This window comes from Apteryx rowi, unplaced genomic scaffold, assembly GCF_003343035.1.
Source record: "Apteryx rowi isolate R43461 unplaced genomic scaffold, aptRow1 scaffold_691, whole genome shotgun sequence".
In the NCBI taxonomy this organism is placed as follows: Eukaryota; Metazoa; Chordata; class Aves; order Apterygiformes; family Apterygidae; genus Apteryx; species Apteryx rowi.
This window is the reverse complement of record NW_020450973.1, coordinates 285,636-309,659: the sequence shown is the minus strand read 5'-3', so window position 1 is coordinate 309,659 and position 24,024 is coordinate 285,636. Positions and strand designations below refer to the sequence as shown.

At 35.0% G+C, this 24,024-nt stretch overlaps 1 protein-coding gene across 1 annotated transcript in view; it reads right to left on the bottom strand.

Moving 5' to 3' along the window:
* The window catches only part of LOC112975826 (ankyrin repeat and sterile alpha motif domain-containing protein 1B-like), a gene marked incomplete at its 3' end in the record, with an annotated part of 178,553 nt that overhangs the window by 131,022 nt on the left and 23,507 nt on the right, over nt 1-24,024 (bottom strand). Inside the window, exon 2 of the mRNA XM_026086400.1 lies at nt 1,487-1,567. Coding sequence (XP_025942185.1) covers nt 1,487-1,567 — 81 coding nt within the window. The remainder of the gene's footprint in view (nt 1-1,486; nt 1,568-24,024) is intronic.

Here is a 24,024-nt window from a genome sequence, read left to right as displayed (position 1 = left end):
ACTGAGCATTTTTTGCTTAATCTCAGGCTTTTGGCAATCAAAAATGTATAACAAAAGAAATAAACCATAAATGATAAAAAAGAGAAATGTGATGTTTTCCTCTTTAAAAATGACATACTTTAATGGATCATATTAAAAACTTATAGCTAATTCCAGGGAGGTAAAATATATTAATGGATTATTCTGAAAGTTGCTACAGAACTGAAATTTTGGAAAATGTACAATATCTAATTTGAAAGTATTTTAACTTCATTTGTTCATTTAAAAACAGATTATCCTATATTCACCAAAAGATGAAACTGGTCTAAAGACAATATGCAGGTTTCTAGAACACAATTAAATAGACATCCTAATTTTAATTTTTCCAAGCAAGGGTACAAAAATGTGAAAAAAATAAACTAAATATACAATTATTACAGATTCATGTAATCTTATATAGAATCTGAAACCACATTACAGTTCCTACAGCTCACTCTTAATTTCATTTGGTTTTTGATTAGTTCCTTATCAGACACAAGAGGAATAACCGAAAGTCTTATGTCAAAGTTTTCTCCAGTGAAAATCCTGATAGTGTTAACATCTCCAGTTTACAAACAGGCTAGCTGGACTGCAGTAACGGGGCTGGTTCTTACCTTGGTGATAGTGGGGTCCAGCTCACTAGAAGTTTATAACCTCCTTAAAATCTATTTTTTGTTGTTTGGTCTTTAAAGCAACATGCAGTTAGCAGCCTAATGCAATGGAGGTACCATGTAGCAAGGGGCAAAACGTAACAACAGAGGCAACAGGTTATAATATATAACAACTTGTTATATGCAGCAAGTTTCCACAGTTTTTTCAAATGACACTTAAATGCCTTAAAGAGTTCTCCTGCATTGGTATGCCTGTGCAGTAGGCTTGACCAGGGATTTTACTGGCTATTGCCAAGCAAAATTTGGTAACTAGGGCTGAAAGCAAGGAGGAAAAAGCTACACAGTCCTTTATAAGGTAATGGCCATTTTTGTTTTCAAGCGTATAACAACTAAATATTCTTATCATGTTAGATTTATTCTGATAATGAATAACCTATCTTATTCTTGTTTTGTACAATATTGTTCCCTTAAATATCCATTGCACCATGTATGTGTACATACATTCAGTCAAGTCTGCTACCAAATTTTCTGTTGAGATTTCCCTCCAGTAAAAAGCACTGGAGCCATCACTAGCAGTAACAATAAGAAATTTATTCAAAAGCAAACAAGAATTTGGAGGAATCAGTACAAAATCAATAGCTTCTAAATTACATATCCCATTTGTAATTACTAGATCTTGATACCAATGACAGTGTCAAAAATTCTTATCTTAATATATCCCATGGGAAAGAAGATTATTGCCAATCTTTTAGTAAGTCAGCTTGTTGCCTCCCAGTGAAAATTTCAGTGCTATGCTACATGTTTTTAAGTTATGCAGTTAAAACTTTCTACATAAATACTAGACATAAGGCACTTACTTGTGTCCATTTAAAGCTGCATGGTGTAAAGCAGTATAACCCGAATTGTCTGTGCAGTTTATATTTGGTCCTCTCCAGATGCTGCAAATAAAGCACAATTTTAAAGTTTTTTTTTTTTTGGTTTGGCAAGCAAAGAAATACCAGAAATTGGATGAATAATCTAAAGATCACTGCAACAAGTGTGATTAAACTTTAAGAGACAAATTAACTTGAAAAGACCTTAAAACAGCAAATGTCATGTTGATATGAATATAATTTATTTATAAAAATCATTTTACATATATTCATTTTTATAGCAATCATGAACTTTATGTAGGGCAGTTCTCAAAGACTAATGACTCTTCCGTCACTTCAATTAGATCTGTTCTCCCAGTAATACTCTCGTAATTACACTGAGGTTATAATCTAATTTTGCACTACTTTTTCCACAAGTATATATTCACTGACTTTAGGTCAGTTACTCTAGATTCATAAAAAGGTTAGATTAGCAAGTCCTAATCAAATCCTTAAAGAAACAGTAAATTTATAATTATTACATGGCCTGATATTTTATCTCTCATTTGGACAAATTTTATATATATATATATATAGAGAGAGAGAGAGAGCGCGTGCAAAAGTTTAATGAACAGTGTTTTATTTTTAAGTTTGTTATCTTTCTAAATTTTCCAGTACTTATTTTACAGGTAGCTTCATTATGTGTCCTGTGTAATCAGATTCCTTATCTGTTACAGACTGTTCATAAAACAGTAAAGGAGAATTTTAGTTTAAAGTAGAAAAATATGATCGCTAAACCACAACAACTGGAAGTGGGATATCAGAGGCATATTCACTATTTGAAGCTCTTTTTTTTTTTTTTTTTAACAGACTTGATCTGAAGCTGACTGTGTCCTTTGTGGAAGCAACTTTCTACCTATTTTTTATTCAGTAACAGAGTTTCAATCATTAGTATTACAACTTCCAGGACAAAAAATTATGAGGCTTGAATTACAGTCTATTTTTTTACAATTTCTAAAACAGTGTTAAGCATTCATTGGCAAGCAATATTTTCCCTTTTTCATATCTTAGAATTACATGCTGTAGCTTAAAGACAATAATCTGAAGCTAACACATAACGTATAATGAGTTTTTCATACTGTCATTTTTCATGATCTACATCAATAAAATAGCATGTTATGCTTAACATATGCTTTTTAAATTTTTTACTACTGAATCTGTATTTTATTACCTATGGAATACTGGTTTGCAGACCTTTTTATTATATATATTTGAAAGATTAATTCATTCACAAATTTAAGCAATTGTTTCTCATTAATAATACTGTATGCATTCAGTATTATTAGTGTGATACATTACGTTCTGCAGGGAGTGTAATTCTGCATAGTGCTGGGTACCTCACCTGGCCTTACAATTTCATTTCTTGGAGGAAAAGGATGGAAATATTTTCTTGGATGCAAAGAAGCCAAAAATGAAGTTTTCTTTTCTATAGAAGGCAATTTCCAGATGTAAAAGTCACACTAATCTTTCCAAGTGAAGGAATTAATTTTCACTTCGCAAAGTAGTAAAAAATTGAGAGTCCTTGAAATTATAGCCCTTCTATAATAGACAGACATTACTTAAAATGGCCAAGAAGGACTGTCCTTATCTATTGGAAGGAAAGAAGTCCTTATCGATACTTTATAATCTCTTTTATACTTTTGAATAATACATTATTAGTTGCTTTCCTGCTTATTGGATTCTACTTTCTTCCTTTGATTTGTACAAGCTTATATTAGAATGAAGCAGGAAATTGCAAGTGGTATAGCAAGTCATATTTTAAATATTAAAATAAATACATAAACAGAATATTAATTTATTCTGATTTGCTTGCTTGCTTTGGCTTAGAGTTGTTAGAGTTTGTCTGTTGGTTGGTTTTACAAAATGAAAGGGATCCACTAGCTCATATATTATTCTTGATGCATTAGGCCATTTCAAAAAATATATATGTATAGTTTTCTTCCCTAATTTTCTCCTTTAATTCAGGCACTCTTTACTGCATTGCTGCACTTCCTCACTCTGCTCTTAGAAAATAGTTTTCAGAACTGAAACTGTAAAAATGAGTATATAAATGCATTTACGTGCATCTTCTCAGGACACCTAGGCTGGGAGACAAAGGACAAAGAAAAGTGAGTAAATCCTGATGACTCAGAGATGAGACAGGAAGGAGAGACTAATCACTGCCAGCTCCCAAAGGATACAAAAAGACATGTCCAAAATCAGAACTTTGTTATCAAACTAAAGAGCACAAGAGACACGAGCAGGGCTCAAACCACGCATCTCTCTTCCTCTGTGCCAGTGCAAGGAATCCCCTCCTAGGAGGCCTTGCATTGCTACAGTATTGCAACATTAATTCCCACAAAATGAATGAGCATTCAACATATACACTAGATATTTATGCCTTAGATACTGACAATCAAATTCAAATTGGACAGTTCACAAAGAGAAATTCTTACACAATAAAACTCCCAGATGTGGTGAACAGTTCATTTAAAATTCTTCTCTTGTACTCAGAATAAAGCAGGGCAAAAGTATAGTATTGTATTAGCTCAGTAAAAAGCTTCAAAGAAAAATGGGGTGGAGAAAGAGAAATAGCATGAAGAGCTCTTGTTTAGTGCAATAAATACATACAACATATGAGGAATTATCAAACAAAGTAATTTACCTGTGTGCTAAAACACTTAAACAGTTACTGTGAAAGAAACTTTTGTCACTAAGGGGAACATGAAACAGAATAGATTACCATTCAGCCTCCAGAAAAGAACATTCATGGACAGAAAATTAATAGCTCTTTAAATTAACCTTATTTAATGTTCTCAAAAACATGTTATTCATATTTATTTGGTGCAGTCAACAATGAGAAACTTCTTAATTTTATGTACATTAGTAAGCTTTCTTTACAGGAAAACCCTTCTGTCACTTAAGTTTTAAGAAATTAATTGAACCTATCCTAAAATGTTTAAAATACAGTGGCACTGTATTTTATGAGATAATTTGGCTCTATAAAGACTATTTCTTGTCCAAAAAATCAGGTTTCAGTCAATGATGAATTAAAACTCTGAATTAAAACCTGACCATCAATGAGTTTTTTCATTATAAGCTGCCAAAGAGAGGCACAAAGAAACTGAAGAAGTTTGTTATACTACTTCAACTGCCAAAAGCAGAAAGATCTTTTTACAGTTTACTCTCACTGTGGACAAAGAATACTGATCTTTCAAACTGATGTCAAATATTAATTCAAAATATTCTTTACATAGTAAGAAAATAAACATTTTTTTCTTTTTTATAAGCTGAAGATAATTACATACAAAAAGTAGCATTTCAAAAGTATGAAATATGAAAATGACATGAAAATGACAGATTGTTTAAGAAAAAGATGGTTAGTTGATAGATTTGTTATTTTGCTGTGCTTTTTGCTATATGGAAAAAAATCTTACTTGTGAAGTAGCTGTGGCTGCATACATATGAACAGAAAAGCAAGGAAATGAAAAGTTAATTCACTTTACCTTCATCACCCTATCAGTAGTGCAAGAATGATACATACAAGTACAGAATGCCTGTCACAACCTTAAGTCCCTCTTCAACATATTTCTTTCTATACATATACTTTCACTATATGACATTACCCATGCACTAATAGTGATTGTCTTAATTTGATTGTTTTAGCATGGTGAAAGGAAAATATTTGGGTACAATAATGATAAAAGTCTTCAAAACATATAGAAAGCAGCCTGATGACATCAGTGGCTGCCTGCCCATTGGTTTCCCTCACACTTTATCTGACATCTGAGTGATAATTCTCTTTGGAATTTCTTTCTTCTGTAAAATGATGTGGCAAGGCAGAGGATGGCATCACTTGGATGAAATCAGTTCCTCTAGAGATGATGGACAGAGCATGACATTCGTGCCTGCATATTTTGGGGTCTAAACTCTGTAGATGCCTGAGAGAGGACTACCATCTGCTAGTCCTCATCCTTCCCACTCCTCCGTCCTCCCTTCTCTCCTAACTCTTTAGGATCTTTTGAAGCTGCTCCTAGAGACCTGCTGGTTCTTCAGGACCATGAAACTGGTGAATCTTCTCTTGACAGGTCAGTTTTAACAGCGAAAAACCTTTAGCTTCATCCTTTTCCCATTGATGTCAATGGCAAACACCAAGCAGCTCAGGAAAGCCCAGCTCCCTTATTGTTTCTGTGGTCCACAGAACAAATATGCACTAGAGATATTTCTGTTGTTATGAGCCAAAATCCTCCAAAATTTCCATGTTTATTGTTGCCCAGTCCAACATATACACATTACCTAGCAATATTACAGTACTTAGCCAAGTTCCTATACTAATTATTGCTCTGCCTACATTCATAAACATTGGCACTCTTGGTAACTGAGCTGACACAAAATATACGGACAATTTTAAACAGCATTCCTGCAAATGCAAATTTTTACACAATATTACACATATCATCAGTTATTCAGACACATAATAGTAATTTTTCATATTGTGAACATCAGGAAAACAGCTTCCATTCTCTGTTTGTGCACAAGTAATTCAAACCCACACCCATATTGCTCTAAACTATTCAAATTAATAATGTTATATATGAATCATGGAAATATTCCATTTTATTAAATGTAATATTTTTTTCCTTCTCAAAGATTCCTTTTTGGCAGGATCCACTGTTAAATAAGGTCTATGACTCTTTAAAAAGAATGTGTTCTTTTTTGTGCATGGTTTTATCTATGATTTATACTGCTTTACTGAATCTCAGGTTCATTTTCAAATTATTTCAAGGAAATTACATTTAAGTATTTGCCTTTAATGACACTGGGCAAAACCTCTTTTTATAAAGTTATAATGTACAACATAAGGTACTCAAAATTTGTGCATAGGAAAAGAATTTTAAAGATACATTGTACGATTGTGTGAGCAAGTACAGTTACAGGTTTTAAATTGACAAAAGTAGATGCTATCTTTAGTAATACTAACTTAGATATTCTTTTCATTATTAAAAACAGATATTGCACATAGCAACTGAGCGTTAAAAACCCAAAATAATAAAAATAATCATAATCAAAAAATAAAAAGCTGAACACTCACTTATTTTAAACCAGTAATATTATCAAAATTTAAATGGCTGGCAGTTTTATTCTTTGAAACACTAATCTATTTTATTAGAAATTATTAACTTTAGAAATGTAAACTGAAGTAGTTATTAAATGATAGCTTTAATTTTAAAATATTAATAATTCTAGAAATGAAATTCTGCAATAAGTAAGTAGAATTAATTAGAGGAATTATTTTGGGAAAAAATGGGTCAGGGGCTTGAGATAAGGAGAGCATAGCAAACTTGAAAGCTCTCCAAAGAACAGAGTAAGGAAACTGGGTAATAGTACTCGGTGTATTCCTTTAGCCGAAATAAATTATTTTTAGGCATATTGTGGTGTTTGGAATCTGTAGGTGGGAAGGTAGTACAATTGAGTAGCTGCAATTTCTGTGCAAGTGTCCTTTTGAATTTCTTGGATTACAATTAAAATATGCAAGGGAGTTAATGTTTCTTGCAATATTAACTGTCCATAAATGAAGGATAACCATGCACATCACATGAAAGTCAGTGATGAAAGTGAGCTGTATCCCCTACCCTAACAATGAAAGGGGAGAGAGAAAGCAAGGACTGGATCGTCTCTATGTAACAGGGAGCTTCAGGAATAGAGTTTGATTTCTTCCTGGACAAGGATTAAGAGTCTCCACACTCCAAACCAAGTTAGAATTTCTCTCTCTCCTTTGATAGATCAGAAGAAAATCTCCAACAACTGAATCTCAGAAACCCTCTGAGTTTCTCTCCCCTCTTAGTTTTAAAAAGGTAGGGATTATACATTTAATTAATATTAACTGTATTTTTAAAGTTTATTGTATATATAATTCCAATTGTATATATAAATGCTTTTTTTGTAGCAGTGTGAAATGTGTCTCGAATACAATACATTTTGAATGTGTGGCATGTGCTTAGGTTGTTCTGATTTCTGCTGCTTAGCTGTGTCAGAATACATACTACAACAAAAATTTATGGTCAAATAATTTATGTGATTAAGTATATTATTCAAGTCCAGGCTCCAAATCAGTTTATTCTTTTTGTTTTCTTTAAACTCGATCTGTTTACAATCTCGGTAATACATAGTTTAGTCTGGAAAACTGGGTAACTTCACTGAACCATGATGTTATTTCCATCTTGGTTTTCATCAATTAATAAGTGATTTCTGTTTAATAACAAATATTGAATATCATAAGTATGATGAATTACACTATCATACCACATTTACATATTAATGGGATAGTAAGTATCATCATAAGTGTTGACTGTCACAAGTAATTAAATAGGGTAAGAGTCATACTTAGAATGGCTCCTCTACAGTGAAGTCTGAATCCTAGACAGTGGTCTGATACTGAGGTAGAGTTCTGAACAATAAGCTACTTCCTCCTTGAACAGCTTATGCAAAAATCTCAGTTAGGAACTGTGAAGTCATATATCTGGGAACTGTTACCTAGAAATCGACTAAATAGCTGGCTATCACACATGAATTTCACTACCAGTGACCAAAGCAGAAAACACAAGAAATTGTAGATTGTTCTTCCTCTTCACAGGTGCATGGCCAAGTTATTATTTCAGCCAAAAAAGGGCCAGGGGATTAACAAGATCTATAAATACAGCCTACATATTCTGTAAGTTTAAGTATCTTTTCATAGTAACATGAAATTACTATTGGAATGTCATGCAGACAATGATTATAAGCAAATCCAGCATCCATCTTTCTTTGGCAATGAAGATCTCCAAAGGTAAAGGAAATTGCACTCTGCAGTCAATCTATAAGACACAAAGATTCTGCTCAGATATCTCCATTGCCTTTCTATCATGGAATTATGCACTTCAGCTTGGAAATGTGAAGAACAAGTAGGGATAAGCTAAGAAAGGAATATATAGAAAGCCATTTCATTCATCATTATGGAGACATACTAGCCATTCACAAGAAATACTGCTAGGAGGTTCCAGGAGTTTCTATTAGTGATTCTGTGCCACTCCAAAGGGCAGAAAAGGGTTTCTTCCAGCTATTGCAGAAGCATCCAATATATGACAAACTCCTTTGGAGTGTTAACTGGGAGCAGAGATGTGAATATAAATTGGAAAAAGAAGGGTCATTCACTACCATCTAGCTTATTTAAGAGGTGAGCATCAATAATTAATAATGCTCACTTCCACAGAGCATTCCTGCTGCATCTAATTGTGCTCGGTTTCAGAATTTTGTTCTATTTCTGAAAATCTGTCTAAAGAATGGTATGTGCAGTAATGGTTCCACAATGGCAGATATCAAGCAGTAAAAAAGAGGAAAAAACATCATAAACTCATAAAACTATTAATTTAGCACTACTCTTATGTCTATCTTCTTCTGTGAATCATGGTTCCCACCTCCATGGAAAGCTACAACAGTTGATATGAAAATGATCTTTTTCCAAATATATACAAACAGCAGGATCAGCACTTAAAGTGATAACACAAACATGGAAGGGGAAGTAAAAAATGAACTAAAAAAGTCATGTAGAATAAATGCATCCTGTCCAACAATCTAAGACTCAAAAAAATGAGTCTTACCTATACTTACCTGTAATTGCTGATTTTTAAGCTTTGCCAAATATCACTGCTAAATGAACACTGACAGACTTAACAGGCTAAAATTTGGAGTAGGGTGGCAGCATTTAGAGATACACAAATAACCTGAATACCAAATAGAAAGCCTAGTATACTTGACCATTACCATTCTTGCTATTGCTAACTATAATATTTTTGACTTGAGAAGTACAAGGCTAATATAGTTATAAATCCCATCTGCCACCTACACTTTATCTGGTGAAGGGAGCTGAGAAAAGGCTGAGAAAAGTGACAGAAGCTTGGCGTGTGCCTGAGGAAAGGCAGCAGTCCAGCCTTAGAGGGAGAGAGACCGAGAATAACCTTAGCCATGATGAGTCTTAGAGAGTCAACGTGACCCTGCCAGGCCTTGTCACTGAATAACCTTAGGGCAGGCAATAGAAGGACTGCAGTTGAAGGAAATAGAGAAAATCTTATAAAAGTGTATTCTGATAGAAACAGGACTTTAGAACTGCCTCTGAAGGAATTTCTGAGGCAACATACTATAGAACCTGTATATGAGGACACCCTGAGTGTGAAGTACTCAAAAAAGAACAGGCCAGCACAGTATTTGGACAGATGGTAGAAACTATACAAAATTTCATATACGTGAGGATGTATGAAGATTAAAAAATTCAAAAATGTTGGAATCTTTTGTATGTGAAAAAATTCCAGAAGCATATAAAAATGTGCCTCATGAAGCATTCCATAAATTAAGGGATACTAATGCTCAAGGAAGTTTCACTGAAAGATTAAATCATTATTAAAAAAAAAAAAAAGCATCATTTCAAGATTTGCTCTACAGCATACACAAAACTTCGTCTGTGGGTCTTCTCTTGAGGTTTTAATTTCTAGAATAGAAAAATATTTGATAGATCTCATTAAAAATAAGATTCAAAGTAAAATTGAAGGAAACAAAAATTGCCTCTTAGTCTTCATGTTGCCACCTTAAAAGAAGAAACAGCTTCTTATATAGACTAGACAGTCTATTGAAGCTGGCAGAATTGTGCTCAGCTGATATACTTTAAAATCAATCAGAGCTGCCATTCTTCCTGAAAAGAGAAACTTAATGATGTAAGGCAAAAAACCTTTCAGTATATGACTGGTCAGTCACAATTCTGCTCTCTATACCTGAATAAAAGTAAAATGTTGCAGTCTAAAAGGTGTGCAGTAGGTTTTTGCAGAAGCTGCAGAAAGTATTTTGCTTTTTAGCCTACTCTGAAAATCTGTGATAAAAATATTAGAGAAATAAGTGGTCTTGTGTGGCAGACTTAGGCCACTATGAGGTGTGTTCTGGGAGTCTGCAGATTAGACAGTCTGTGCATGTGCAAGCACATGCAAATTCAGATACATCCAATTTGGGAAAGAATCTAGCTAGACAAGGAAGGACTTCAGACAGTAAAACTAAATTATGGAAACCTGAAGAAAAATCACATGAACTAGTTTCACTCTGAATTAGAACTCAGTTTACTTGATGTTAAAATCATTTTTATTGAAGGGTATACCATTTTATTCTGTGTTAATAGTTATACCAGAGTAACTGTTTTAAAAATCAGGTAATATGCAAAAAAGTAAAGGAAAAACACTCTGATCATGTCATGTAAAGAAATGAGCATCATATTAGGCATTCTTTACTACAGGAATCTATCATATATAAGGTTACTTTGCATTTGACCTTTATCCAACCAGTACAGCTTCATTATCCTTAACGGACTACTCATCTGGAAGTACACTGGCTGGGTATATTGCATAATACTGTGGCTGCACCCATAGTGCAATATGTTCCTGACTAATACCGGTTAGCTGTGCCTTATCCTTACAGTCAAGACCAATTTGCCTTGAATGGTTAAAACGGAGAAAGCTTTCATCAGTTATGACAGCAAGGTTCCTCTGTATTCCAGTTGTCTACAGGGACAAGCTGTGGTTTGGCTTAGTTCACAGTGAAACTTAGTAACTCCAGCTTGTCTTTGATGAGTCAGATCCTTGGATCTATTCCAGACTTCTGTCCTTGAGAATCCAGTCATCCAGATAGCGGAAAATGTTAACTCCCATTCTGCATCATACTGCACAAACACAATGTGAGAACAGCTATTAATTAAATTATGAAAATACCAGTCCAAAGCCAGATCAACAGTCAATACCTTTAACAAGTAGAATCATTCATATTTCAGCAGTCTGAACCATGTTTTAAAACTGTTGCCAATGACATCTCCAGGTATGATCTTATATAGTCCAAGCTTCATATCAACAGTCTGCAGGGACACCAGGGCCAGCGCTGAAAATCAGTGTATCAGAAAAATTGTTGCTATGCAGGGCAACTCCACACTGTATATATCATGAGTTTGGGCTTCCTATATATTTGAGGTAAGAGGGTTCCACACATGTTATGAATCAGACCTACAGGTTTTGCAGAAAACCTCTACATCACTCAAGATCAGCCAGAAACAGGGCTCCAATGTGTTAGGTAGTATTAGGCCATACGATAGAGGAAAAATATAAATCAGACATACTTGATTATATATTTTAAGCATATATATAAAATACAATATATACACATTTTGTAACACCATTTATAAATAAATACTGGGTTCTTACAACTCTTCTGAGACAACTACTCTTTATTGCAGTTATATAAACAATTACTTCTCTTTAGGCATAGCAGTGGAAGTGGATCTTCTGAAGGATTTTGAAAGGCCTTGCATATCTTGTGATTTTGAGATACACTTACATGACTCTATCTGTGAGCACTGAAGTATAGTATATATCGTCAGTATTTTCTTTGGAAGAACAGAAGATGTTCTCAGATAGACCACTCTGATTTTTTGCTTTCATAAAAAGTAGTTTACACATCCAAAATCCAGAAATAACCTTAACAGTTCTCATACAAGAAACAAACAGAAACAAAACCCATTTCTCTTTCTGTCCAGAATACAGATGTGATGACATATTTTGTTAGAAAAGATATTCCTTCAACCATCATTTTATCAGTATCAGGAGTATCAGGAAGAGTAATAATGTTTACCACAAATTTTTGAAATACGGTTGCTCTTGGAACTATGACCTAAATCCAGAATTAAAGATTCTTCATCCTGGGACCCAGCTTGAGATGAGATTCTTTATTTTGTCTCTAGGATGCACAGAACAGAACTTGCTGTCTATAGAGTTTGCGATTCAGCTGGCTTTAACCCTACCTTGTACCTTCCTAATTTGGGTTTTCACAGAAGTAGAGTAATTTCCACCAAAAAAGGCACTCTTGAAGTCTGTCAAGAACCTATAACATACAGATATACATACCACATATCAACAAATTTGTGCTTTCTGGCAGAATATTTCCTCAAGTACTCAGATTCCATAGCCCTAAAAGATAATGAGCTAGGCAGAAAATGACAGAAACCTACAACTGCATATTTTTGCAAGGTATAATAAGGTAACTGAAAGGAGCCTTAATTCGAATGAACTCTAAGTAGTGCTTAAAATAACCTTCTTATCCAAAACATAAAAGTATTAAACAATTTGAGCCTGTTGTCTGGAGTAACAGGGTTTCAAAATAAAGGTGCTAACACTCACTCTTGCCATTAGCATTATATCAACTTTGCTAACAAGAACAAAAACAAAACTTAAGACACGCATCTGAAAGATAGATTGACATATATGACAAATGTATGACAGATATTCCACAGAAAAAAATCTAATACCTATTCAGATGACACTCATAAAATATTGCACATTATTTACATATTATTTTTTCTTTAGTTCTTTTAATGCGATTAACATATTAAATGAGAAAACTAATTAGTGTGAAATTACCTATTGCAATAAATAGGACTGAGCAAAACCAAACCACTGATCATGTTTTCTAACAGGCTTAAACATTGCATTACAGAATGGTGTCTATACATAACCTAAAACAAAATCTTTGCAATATTTGACCTTTAACAGATATAGCTATTATAATGTGACATGGCTAAATGTTTCACAGTGCAGAAAATCTGGATTTGAAAGATACTGGAGGAACCTATGTTCTCTGGGACAAAAATTACTAAATCAGGAAATGTCATCACCTAAGGACAATTGGGCATAAATTCTCTATCCTGTACTCAAGCTCATCAGAATGGTTGGACAAAAAGAGCTTTCCAAGAGTAAAAATGGAGAATTTATCCCTTCGTTTCTCCTCTCAGCAACATCTCATGTCTGAAATAATACCAAAACAGAAGTGTTCTGAGCATGCATTTCATTTGCTTTGCTTTGCCAACAGAGGTCAGAATTACCTCAGGAGCATCCAAAGCATTTCTATGATGACGACTGGGATTACTCTATCATCATAAAATTACTTTTACAAAGACAAATAACATACTTCAACTGGAGAGGCTAAAGTTTCACAATTTGAGGCATCATAAACGTCTTTCAAAGCATGTGGGCGTCAAACAAAAATATCACCATTTTAAATTCATTAACGTTACTAAAATAATTACAGGTCAGATCCATAACATCACCAACAAAATATTTTCTAGGATATACTTCTAATCATCTGGATCACTCATAAAAAATAAATTCATGCTACATGATGCCTTTTATTGAACAAAATCATTTATTACACATAGCTTAGAAGGCAAAATGTAATTACAGTAAAAACATTCACTAAATCTGCAGTCTGTTTATGTTAGAATTCCCTGTTCAAATCCATTACGAGTTATTGTTTCTTTCTATTAAAACCCTTATCAAATGTAGGAACAAAATCCAAGACTAAGAGGTTTAAATGAGCAGCTTCTCAGAGAAGCTTCTACTATAAAGGAAGATCTGGCTGATGTAGAATAAGCACTCAAGCAGCTTAAGAAGAAGAAAAACCCACTTATTTTTAAATGTGTTATCCAAAAACTATGAAATACTAACTTCAAAAAGTTCTGATAAGGCATGTTTTCTGGAAAATAAAACAGCCATCTAAACCACAAGCACTGCAACTGCTCAGTTCAGTTGCAGACACATGGATCATGAACTTACCAGCAATCTTAAAAGATAAATGCTAAATTTGGAAAAAAATATTTATAGAAAGTTAAATGAATAATCTTGTCATCTTTCCGTTCTTTAAAATAGAACTGGTAGGATACCCCACAAAATCTGTTTTGGCAGTTATCTTCATATGAGATGTATTATAGGAGTCAGCCATTACAGGAATAATTTAGTGTTCTTTCTGAACTGCCTCTCTGGTAAGAGATATTTGGAGAACTCTAATTTGGATGCAAATATTCCTCCCAATACCATGGATTTTGAGAAACTTTGGAGAAGAGATTCGCTTTCACAATAAGAAGCCATGCAAAAGTCCATCCCAATTCTCTCTCTATCATCTACCATTAGCACCACAGGATACACAGGAGTCAGGAAACAATTATTACTAATAATTTTTCATTTGAATTTAATTCCAATAGTGTTCCTAGTAACAGAATAATCCATGACTAAATGTTTTAGGTACTAAACTAAACATAACATATAAGGATAGACTAGCCTATAACATAAAAAGTGATACACCAAAAAAAGGTTATGGAATGCTTTTGTGAGATGGCAGATTCTGCCTTAATTTCCTTTATTATGTGTATAAATCATATTTGTTTTGTTATTGTTATGTAAAAGTCATTAAACTTTGATCATTTGCACAGAGGAAGGGATTATTGTTTGTGAAATCACTAGAAAGGTGTAACTTTTGAGGGAATGAAGAAGATGGAAGACCTGTGATATATATATGGGCTGGATTCTCTGGAAGCTACTTAACAGTAACCGTTAAAAGAATCCAGACCCCCAAAAAACTGAGAAATAGGCCTCTGTTGAATCAACTTAAATCTGAATTTACCCTAAATTGGTATTATCTTTAATCTGGGAAAGAAAGATCCTTTTCTGCATCTCATTTTAAGGGCAGTTTTAGCAACCAAATTTAATTGTTAGTTCAATCCTGACAGTAAAATTATTCTGTTAAGCCAAGAAATAATCATTTCATCAGAAGGCACACAATCTGATTTTGGGTAGTAAGAAGAGGGAAAGAGGTTTTCCTCCAAGAACTGAAGCCTGAAGAAAAAATATATATATATAGTTGTTTTACTTGGAGACATATTCAAAAAACTATATATCCTAGTAGAATTCCATGTATAAAGTAGCTTGAGACTCCACCCAGGAACCATCTTGTATGACAGAGTACATACTTTTCTCTTCAAAGGGCAAAAAATAAAATGGTGAGTACATATATATTTACATGAGATACAAAGTTAGCTACAAGCTGATGCTTCATCAAATTGCTTGGGATCTCAATTTAAGAACTTCTCTTCCATTCCTTTCCATAGGAAAGGTTAGCACTACTAAAATAATAGCCTTCTTTAGGTTGACACGTTCATTTCAGGATTGTCTATGATATTTTTTGCCATCTGGTTCTTTAAAGAGTTAATTAATAGAATTGTCTTCTTTCTGATTAACCAATGGCTGAATTAAATTCAACCAAATAACTTGCCAGTCTCGTCTGAAGAATGACACTTCCTAATTACTTTTCTTGTTACCTGTCACTCAAATATTAGGTGTTGCTTCTGGGCTCTGAGACTTTATATTATTTGGCTGCTGGGCCAAACAGCTGGCATCTATGTCAGGTAAAATGAAAGCATGGGTCCTCTAAATCTAACAAAAGCAATGTGCACTACAGGTAGTGGAGAAATCTAGAGCTAATTTGTGTAGGAAAAAAGCATCTCAGAGAGTTTGAAATCCTATTAATATTATCTTTTTCTCCTTATCTGAACATCCCAAAACATATGCTCAAAAAAAGAGAGAACACTAATTAAACAAAAAAATCTCAGAAGTCTCTGAGGAGATGAAATGTGGCTGATGCATTTGTGTGACCAGTTAGATGTTCATAGATTCTGCACAATTTAATCCTTGCTTTCAATAATAAATAAAGTCGTAGCCACCATGGTTATGAAAATCTTGACCTAAAGGTAAGCTAATATTGGTTAAGTTTATAAACAGAATGTATTTCTCTGATACACTTTCATTTATCCCCAGTCACTCTTAACAATCTAAAATCCATAACAACCCTTCTAGACAACCATGCTCAGGTACTAGAATTTTGTGTACTTGGTCTCAATGTAACAGAGAGACAACTATTTCAGCCCTCATCACACATTTTGCCTTATAAAATAGCAGAAGACAATCTGGAGTCTAGAATGTTTATATATGGTGAGTTTAAAGTATAATCTGGATCATTAAAACCATCTGGGTCTGCTCACCTCCCAAAAATTATATCATGGGTTGTACATAGGTTAGGACCCTCCATTCTGACAGGCTCTAAATGTCATGTCAGTTCCCTTAAGACTTCCAGTTTGAATCATCTAGGAACTCAGGCTGCATGAGCAATAGTAAATTAAACATGTTCAGCACTATTCTCTGCAACTGAGGTCATACTGGCATAGAATGTTCCACACCTATACCATTAAAACCTTCCAAAACAGCACAGCTGCATCAAAACTGTCAGCTGGAAAAGTCCTAGGCCCATACTAATTCTTAAACTGTGCCTGGTAATTAACTGCTTGGGAGAATGCCACTTGCCACAAGTCTAATCCATGTTAGACCATTCTAACAATTCAATTGTATCAAATTCCAATATCCAGAAATGTTCCCTAGCATGTTAAAGTTAGATATGACCTCACATTCCTGTCATAGGTTTGGCAGAAGCCAGTCTCTCAACAACAGCACTTCTCAGCTTAGAGGATGCACGAGTAGTATTGTTTAGGGTTCAGTCCAGATAAGTGTCTGTCCACTGCTCATGTTTGCCCTCTGTGCCTTTGCACTGCCCAGCAAAGGGCGGAACAGGGTGGAGTGGTATACTGACCCACAGTGTCCTTTGCCAGCCCTAGTGAGAGGGTAAGGGGAAGGAAAGTTGTATATATGAATATCCCCTTTACCGTCCTTTCTCCTTCACATGCACATTCATACTGTTGGAAATTTTTAGCAGTACATTCCTAATTGCACAGTCTACCTGCAAGAAGGTCTAGAAGTCCCAAGCTACAAAACGAATCTACAATGGACTCAGAGAATGACCTTATTCCAAGATTGTTAATGGCTATAGTAACATGAAACTGCTCAACTTCTTAGCAGAAGTAATACTTACAAAAAAAGCAGTCTTTCTCAAAAGGTTCAGAAAAGACCAGGTAGCCACAGACCTGAAAAATTCACATGGAAAATACTCAAGTTAAGGTTCTACAGAGGAACAGGATCTCTTGGAAAAAAAACTCCCATCCAAACTGGATGGGAGGATCCCAGAATTGACTGAGCATAAAAAAAAAATCCTCCCAGCACTAGGAAAAGAGTTGAAATTAAGGCCAGGCAGAGCCTTTAGTCAACTGACAGTATATTTCTCACTTCTAAATTTCTGGTCATCACTTATCAAGGGGAAAAAAACCTTTTTAGGTGAGAGGGTCCTAGTTGCACATTGGAAATTTGGCCTATTTATCAGAAATATTATTTTCTACAATTAATTAGATTGTCTCTCCATAAGGAAGAACAAGACTGTATACTGTGAGAACAGGATGAAAGCAAGATGGATATCCACATCAATGAAGAAGGAAGACCTGGAAATGGAACTGCTCTAGTTGAGCCAATTGTAATTTCCATAGGGCCATCTTGTCACACTTCTCTGAAAATTCCTGGAAGAAATGGAAATAAAAGGAAAGTATACACTAGGGAATTTAATCAGAGAAGGAATAAATAATAGAGGGAATAATTGCAGGGACTGACTGCACTCGAACCAGAGCAGCTGACACTTTCTACTGATTTCTGAGATAAAAAGATCAGCTTCTGGAAGGCTCAGGTCATAAAATTAAATTTTAGAACATTATCCTAAATCTCCCACTCACAGTCCACAAACCTAAAATAGCTCAAATTCTCTGTTAGTGTATTCAGAACTTCTAGAAATTCAGAAGGTAAAGCTGACACTGGACACCCCAATCTGAAAGACTGGCCAGCTCCTGGCACAGCAGAAAGAATTTCATGGTCCTGTTCACATATCACATTGTGACAGTGCCATGTGTAAACTCCTGTATCTTTTGATGTGGTAAAGAAATATTTGGCATATGCTTTGAACAGTGTATTTGTGCAAATATGAGTCTACCACAATGACCAGAGATTCTTTGCTCCAGGCTGAGTGGCATGCCCAGGGGAGTACAGAGGCATGCACAGGATTTTGGAATGAGTAGCCCTTTAGATACACTGAATGGATCTTGCCAACATTATGGAGAATTTAAAATTTACGGGGGAAATCATGGTCTGCATAGTCTCACAGTGCTTTTCAGAACCATAAGCAGCTGTGCCAGTGTATTCTGATAGGAAAGGTCATTAAAGTAAATGACACTATGTAGTCCAGCACAACCTCACAGAAGTTTGAAGAGGTGTTAGATGCTTTCTCACTTTTAGAAATTGTGAGGAACGTAACTTCCAGGAACTCTTAATTTGTGAACATGGATTAATGAGATTTTTGCATAGCCACCCTTAGTCCAACAGACTAGAGGAAATGCAAGTGAAAACAATACCCGTTCAAGAGAGCTACCTTTCCCCAGCTAATCATCATGGTGAGAATAAAAAGGCCCTCCACTGCCTCTGAGAATGGGACATCGTCACTGAGGACATTCAGAGTCATGAAGAGACCAAACTGCAGGATTCTATAGTGGCAGTGGTCCTGGCAAATGATAAGTATAAGATACTTCCCAGACAGATAAATCACACTGTGGAAATAAAGATCTTACAAACCAAGAGATACAAACCATGCCTGTTGAAACAAACATAAACTAGCATTGAATTTTATCATTTGAATTCTTCTTTACATTCAAAATGGATCTCTGCTCTCTTTTAGACTTTAAAGTAGCTGGGTCCCTATTGGTTTCCTGTGCAGCAAAAGGGAATTGATTTTTTTAGCCACTCTCATCCAAAGCAAAAATGGGAATGGTCCTCCTACAGTAACAGGGTTGGGAGGAGAGAAGTAAGTGGATGTTTTAACCAATGCCAGTGATGCCCAGCACTAGGACACTCAAAGAAAGTACAGACTCCCTATTCTAAACACAGCTTTGAAGAACAGAGAATGAACGTATGATTACAACTCCCTGTTTCCAAAAAAGAGGTATGGCAGTCTTAGTGTATCAGACATACAGTGGTACTTTATGCTTCAAACATTGTTGGTGCTTTGGCTGCGCACAGAACCACAAGGCATCCATATTCTGCAGTGTGTTCCCTCATGTAACCAAACTGCCAACGTTTGTAGCACAGGATGGTACAGAACAGTATTTTCCTAGAAAGGTGAAACAGAATCATGACTCCATGTACTAAAAAACAATGTTACAGAGATTTGAACTCTCCTTGGCAGGGCATTTTCCTTGTGCTGATACTCTTTAGACTGTGAGCTTTGTAATTAATGAGACAAGTCATCATTCATAGTGGATCTAACCTAGGGGATCAGCCATTTATTATAATCATTCCCTGAAAAACTCCAGCATTAACATTTCTGGCATCAGTAATTAGAAGCTGGAGGTATCCTAACTCTCCTTTGTACAGATGAGCACTGTGACAGTACCATCAGGTCTGGCATTCAGACTGACTAGGTTATCGCTTGTCTCAAGTATCTTCTACATGCAGGAACAACTCAGAGTATCTGACAGGAGAAGATGCATATTGGAAGTATGTTCCTAAAGACTCTTGATTTCTTCTTCTTTGCAGATGGTGAAGAATTCATAAGAGAAGTGTGACTACTTGGTTCCAAAGAAAGGAATCTAACAAAGAGGAAGTGCTGAAGTTTTTACAGTTCTCCTTCCTCCTCTGAAGTCCTGACAAACAAAGTACTGAATGGGTACAAACTAAAAGAGCTATAAAAAATAACTACAATTAATACCATATATTAAAAATAACTAAATACAAGACAGGAAAAAGGAATAAAGAAATCGGAAATTCCCATAATTTGAATTCAACTCCTAGCAGTCAATGCCATAATTATGGGCATGAAAAGAAATATTTGCACATGGTGGATGCCATGAATTACAGATACTGCTAGTCAAAGAGTTCTGATTTCACCTTCATGGGCACATGTGTGCTGAAGTTGAGCACGGAGCAAAATTTAGGAAGAAGAATGTTTTCAAGTGCTTAAGGAATGGGAAAAGAACGGGATAGAAGTGAGCTCTCACAGATGGGTTTGGTATTGCTGCAGAGAGAATGTGTAGACAGAAAAGAGAAGGGAAAAGGATGCTAATAGAGAAGAATAATGATACAAAAGAAGGGAAGGGAAAAAAGAGGGAAAAAATAGCCATGGTGCTGCTCAGTTATACAGAATATAAGTCAACCACAAGATTACAATGTAGTAATAACTAGAAGTTAGCTAAAATACAGAAGTCATATTCTTTTGTTAACACTTCTTTGTTCACACTTTCTAGTGATATGGTTCACTGTGAATTAAAAGAAATCTATAGTCCTAAGCTTATATTCCAACCCATGGACCTCAATTAAAAATAAAAGAACAATAGCCTATACACACACAGTCCAGAGTTAGAAACTAGATATCTCTTGGCACACTGTATAATGTAACCTATTTTAAATTTAAATAATTTTATATACAGTTATTGCTATAAGCAAAAACATCTATCTACAAACGCAGGATGACATAATCTTCTAAGTACTACAGAGTGTGGAGGATTTTGTAAATAAGAAGTGTATGAATACAGAACGACTATTCACTTCCTCCCAAGGCCGAAAGAGGCATTATCCTTACATGAAAATTATTACCATCCCAAGACATTGAGCTATATCAAGAAGAAATCATATTTTTAATATCTCTGAATAAAGTTTCACATTCTCTGGAAGACAGTATGTAGATTTTATCCTTAGAAAGCAGCCCGTTCAAGGGCTTACTACACAGAACCCAATCTAAGCTTTGAATGAATATGAAATAACCCAAAAGTCAATTTAGTTACTGCAGAAATCAACACCAGTATTTCAACATTGTAAAGACAGCAATACAAAGGCTTTTATTATTTCTTACTGTAACATTTGGTACTATCCTATCAAACATAAATTATACATAAAGTATTTTGAAGTTGAATGAGCTAACTTACTGTGTCAATAATTCAGGCAATATAAGAACAGTTCTCCAAGTAGATATACAGTATCAGTCTTTCTAATAGTGTTTGGTTCTATTTTTATTTCTTTTATTCTTGTTCTTTCTTGGAGTTAAGTTGAAAATATAAAATGAGGATAAGTTATCATTCTGAAATACAGAAATAATAGAGATGTTTCCCTGATAATTCTTTTTAAGCGAAAGGATAAAGTTTCTTTAAATAAGGCTATTTTTCCAGTATAAAGAAATTAAATTAAAAATATTTTACAAATTCTCATTCAAATCATCACCATTGTTACTTCCAATTGTTGTCCAATTCCAATACTAAGAGAAAAAATTCATTTGTTTGACTTACTCAATGAATTTTACAGGAAGATTTTTTTTTTAAACTAAGAAGTCCACCTCTTCTTGTCATGTATAAAAATATATATAATAGAAAATACATCTGTAATTCTTGTTCCTCAAAGACAAAGAATCCATGTTCTAAATTTTAACTATACTGAACTTCATCTAAAAAATAAAGCTGGACACCAGTAAGCATACAACATCAAGGTTTATTCTTATATTATACTGACAGAGTAAATATGCCCAGTCATTTGAGTCCAGGGTTTTTTTTTTTAACCCTTGTAAAATGTGTAAGGCAAGTACACCACATGTCCTGTTTTCCATATACTTTCCATGAACCTTGGAGCTTGGATACACCATGCATTATCCCATTATATCGCAAAGTTGCAAATTCAGTATTAGTAACTTCTAGGCTGCTTTAGGCTGTCCTCAAGATAAATGTAGGAGATGCACTGAACTGCATTCAGTACTGCCATAAAGTGCTCCCATTAATCATTGGCATAAGAATGAAACTAATCAAAAGTTGGCCAAATGACTTGCACCAAAGGTGAGGCCACAATACATGACAATATCCAAGCAAAGTTGCAAGGGCACTTCTTTTCTCCCCAAAACCTAAATATCTGTGGTCCAGAAAACAAGTCAGTTTGGACCATTTCATCTTTTCAGAGGTGTCTTTGACAATGTAGGTAAAGGGTGGGGTGGGAGAACAGAAGTTCAGACCCACTAAAATACACCTCTACTGTGGAATTATTTGTGGACAATGCTACCTTTAAAAATGACAGACTGTGCAGCAAAAAAAACAAAGAGAACAGGCAATCAGCTTTTAATGAAGCAAGTAACAGATGAGGGAAGTTCATAAATTAAAGCACCTTCAATCATTGGATGTTCTGGAGAAGATAGCTAAAGAGAAAAAAAGAATAGTACTGCTGTCCAAGAATCTCACTGCTAAAGGATCTGAGTAAGAGTGGCAAGTAGTAGACATGATTGGCCATGATTAATCGTGGGCATGCCATGAGCACCGGAAGAACCTGGCAGTGGTAGATATTATTGCCAGAAAAGACAGAATGGTCATGGTCAGAGAGGATATTTTGGAAAGAACATTCACAGAATGTAACTGTGATTTTCATAATAAATGAAATGGACCTTTGCAGATCATCTGGTACAACCACCTTCTCAGATATGGGCCAACTTCAAAGTTGGTTCTGACTTTGAAGTTAGATCAGTTTGCTCAGGGACTTGTGCAGTCAAATTGTGAATATCTCCAATGATGAGATTTCACCATCTCTCTAGCCAATCTTTTCCAGTGCTTGATTACTTTCATTGTGAATACCTAATCAAAATTTTCTTTGTTGCAGTTTGTACCTGTCCCCTTCTTCCTTTTGCTGGGCTTCACCTGCTCTACAAGCCAAATTAGGTAGCTGAAGACACTTTAGTAAGAGCCCCCCTTATCTTTCTTTTTTTCAGACTTAACAAACACAGTTCTCTCAACTTCTCCTTATATGTCCGTTATTCATCTTGGTGACAAACTGAAGCAAGTTCAGCAGAGAGAGCCAATGTCTTCGTACTGTGGAGTCCAAAACTGGACACAGAAATGGTCTCACAGGTACTTAACATAGGTGAATGAGTACATCCTTCAACTTGCTAACTAATATAACCCTGTAGGTTGTTGGCCTTCTTTGCTGTGAGAGCACACTGCTGACTCACGTTCTCATCACAGAAAGCAGTCAGGTTGGCCAGGCATTATTTACGCTTGGTAAATCCTAGCTGACTGTTCCCAGTCACCTTCTTGTCCATCATGTACCTGGACATGGCCTCCTCCTGAAGAAAATACAGATGCCCTGATGGGGCTGAAGATATTAAAACAACTGATGATGATTTATGAAAGGATTAATTAACAAAATTAAGATCAGGAACTGAGGTGGCATTTTTTGCTTGATCAAGCTACACTGCCAAGCACTGGGGTTGAAATGACTGGATCTCTGCTCTTTCTTTATCTCTCTTTCCTACCCAAATTTCTCCTATCCTTTTGAATTCCTTAGTCAAATCCTATTTTTAAAGAGCACATCTGTTTAGAATGCTCATGTTTAGCTGCTTATTCACTATGACCCATAAATTAATAATCTCTTTCCAGTATTTATATTACCTTTTTCTGGATAACAATGGTCTTATTATGGTTCTCTTTCTATTACAGAGCCTTGTATCTGAATGCTTTGAAACATATTTTGTTTAATTAGGACAAATTTACTATGAAATTCAGATCTCTCTATATGACTTTCTGGTTTTCATCACTCCAACCCTATTGCTCCGATTTTGTTCCATATATACATTTCACCAGTCCAATAGTAAGGTATTCACCAAGGAGAGTGTGATAT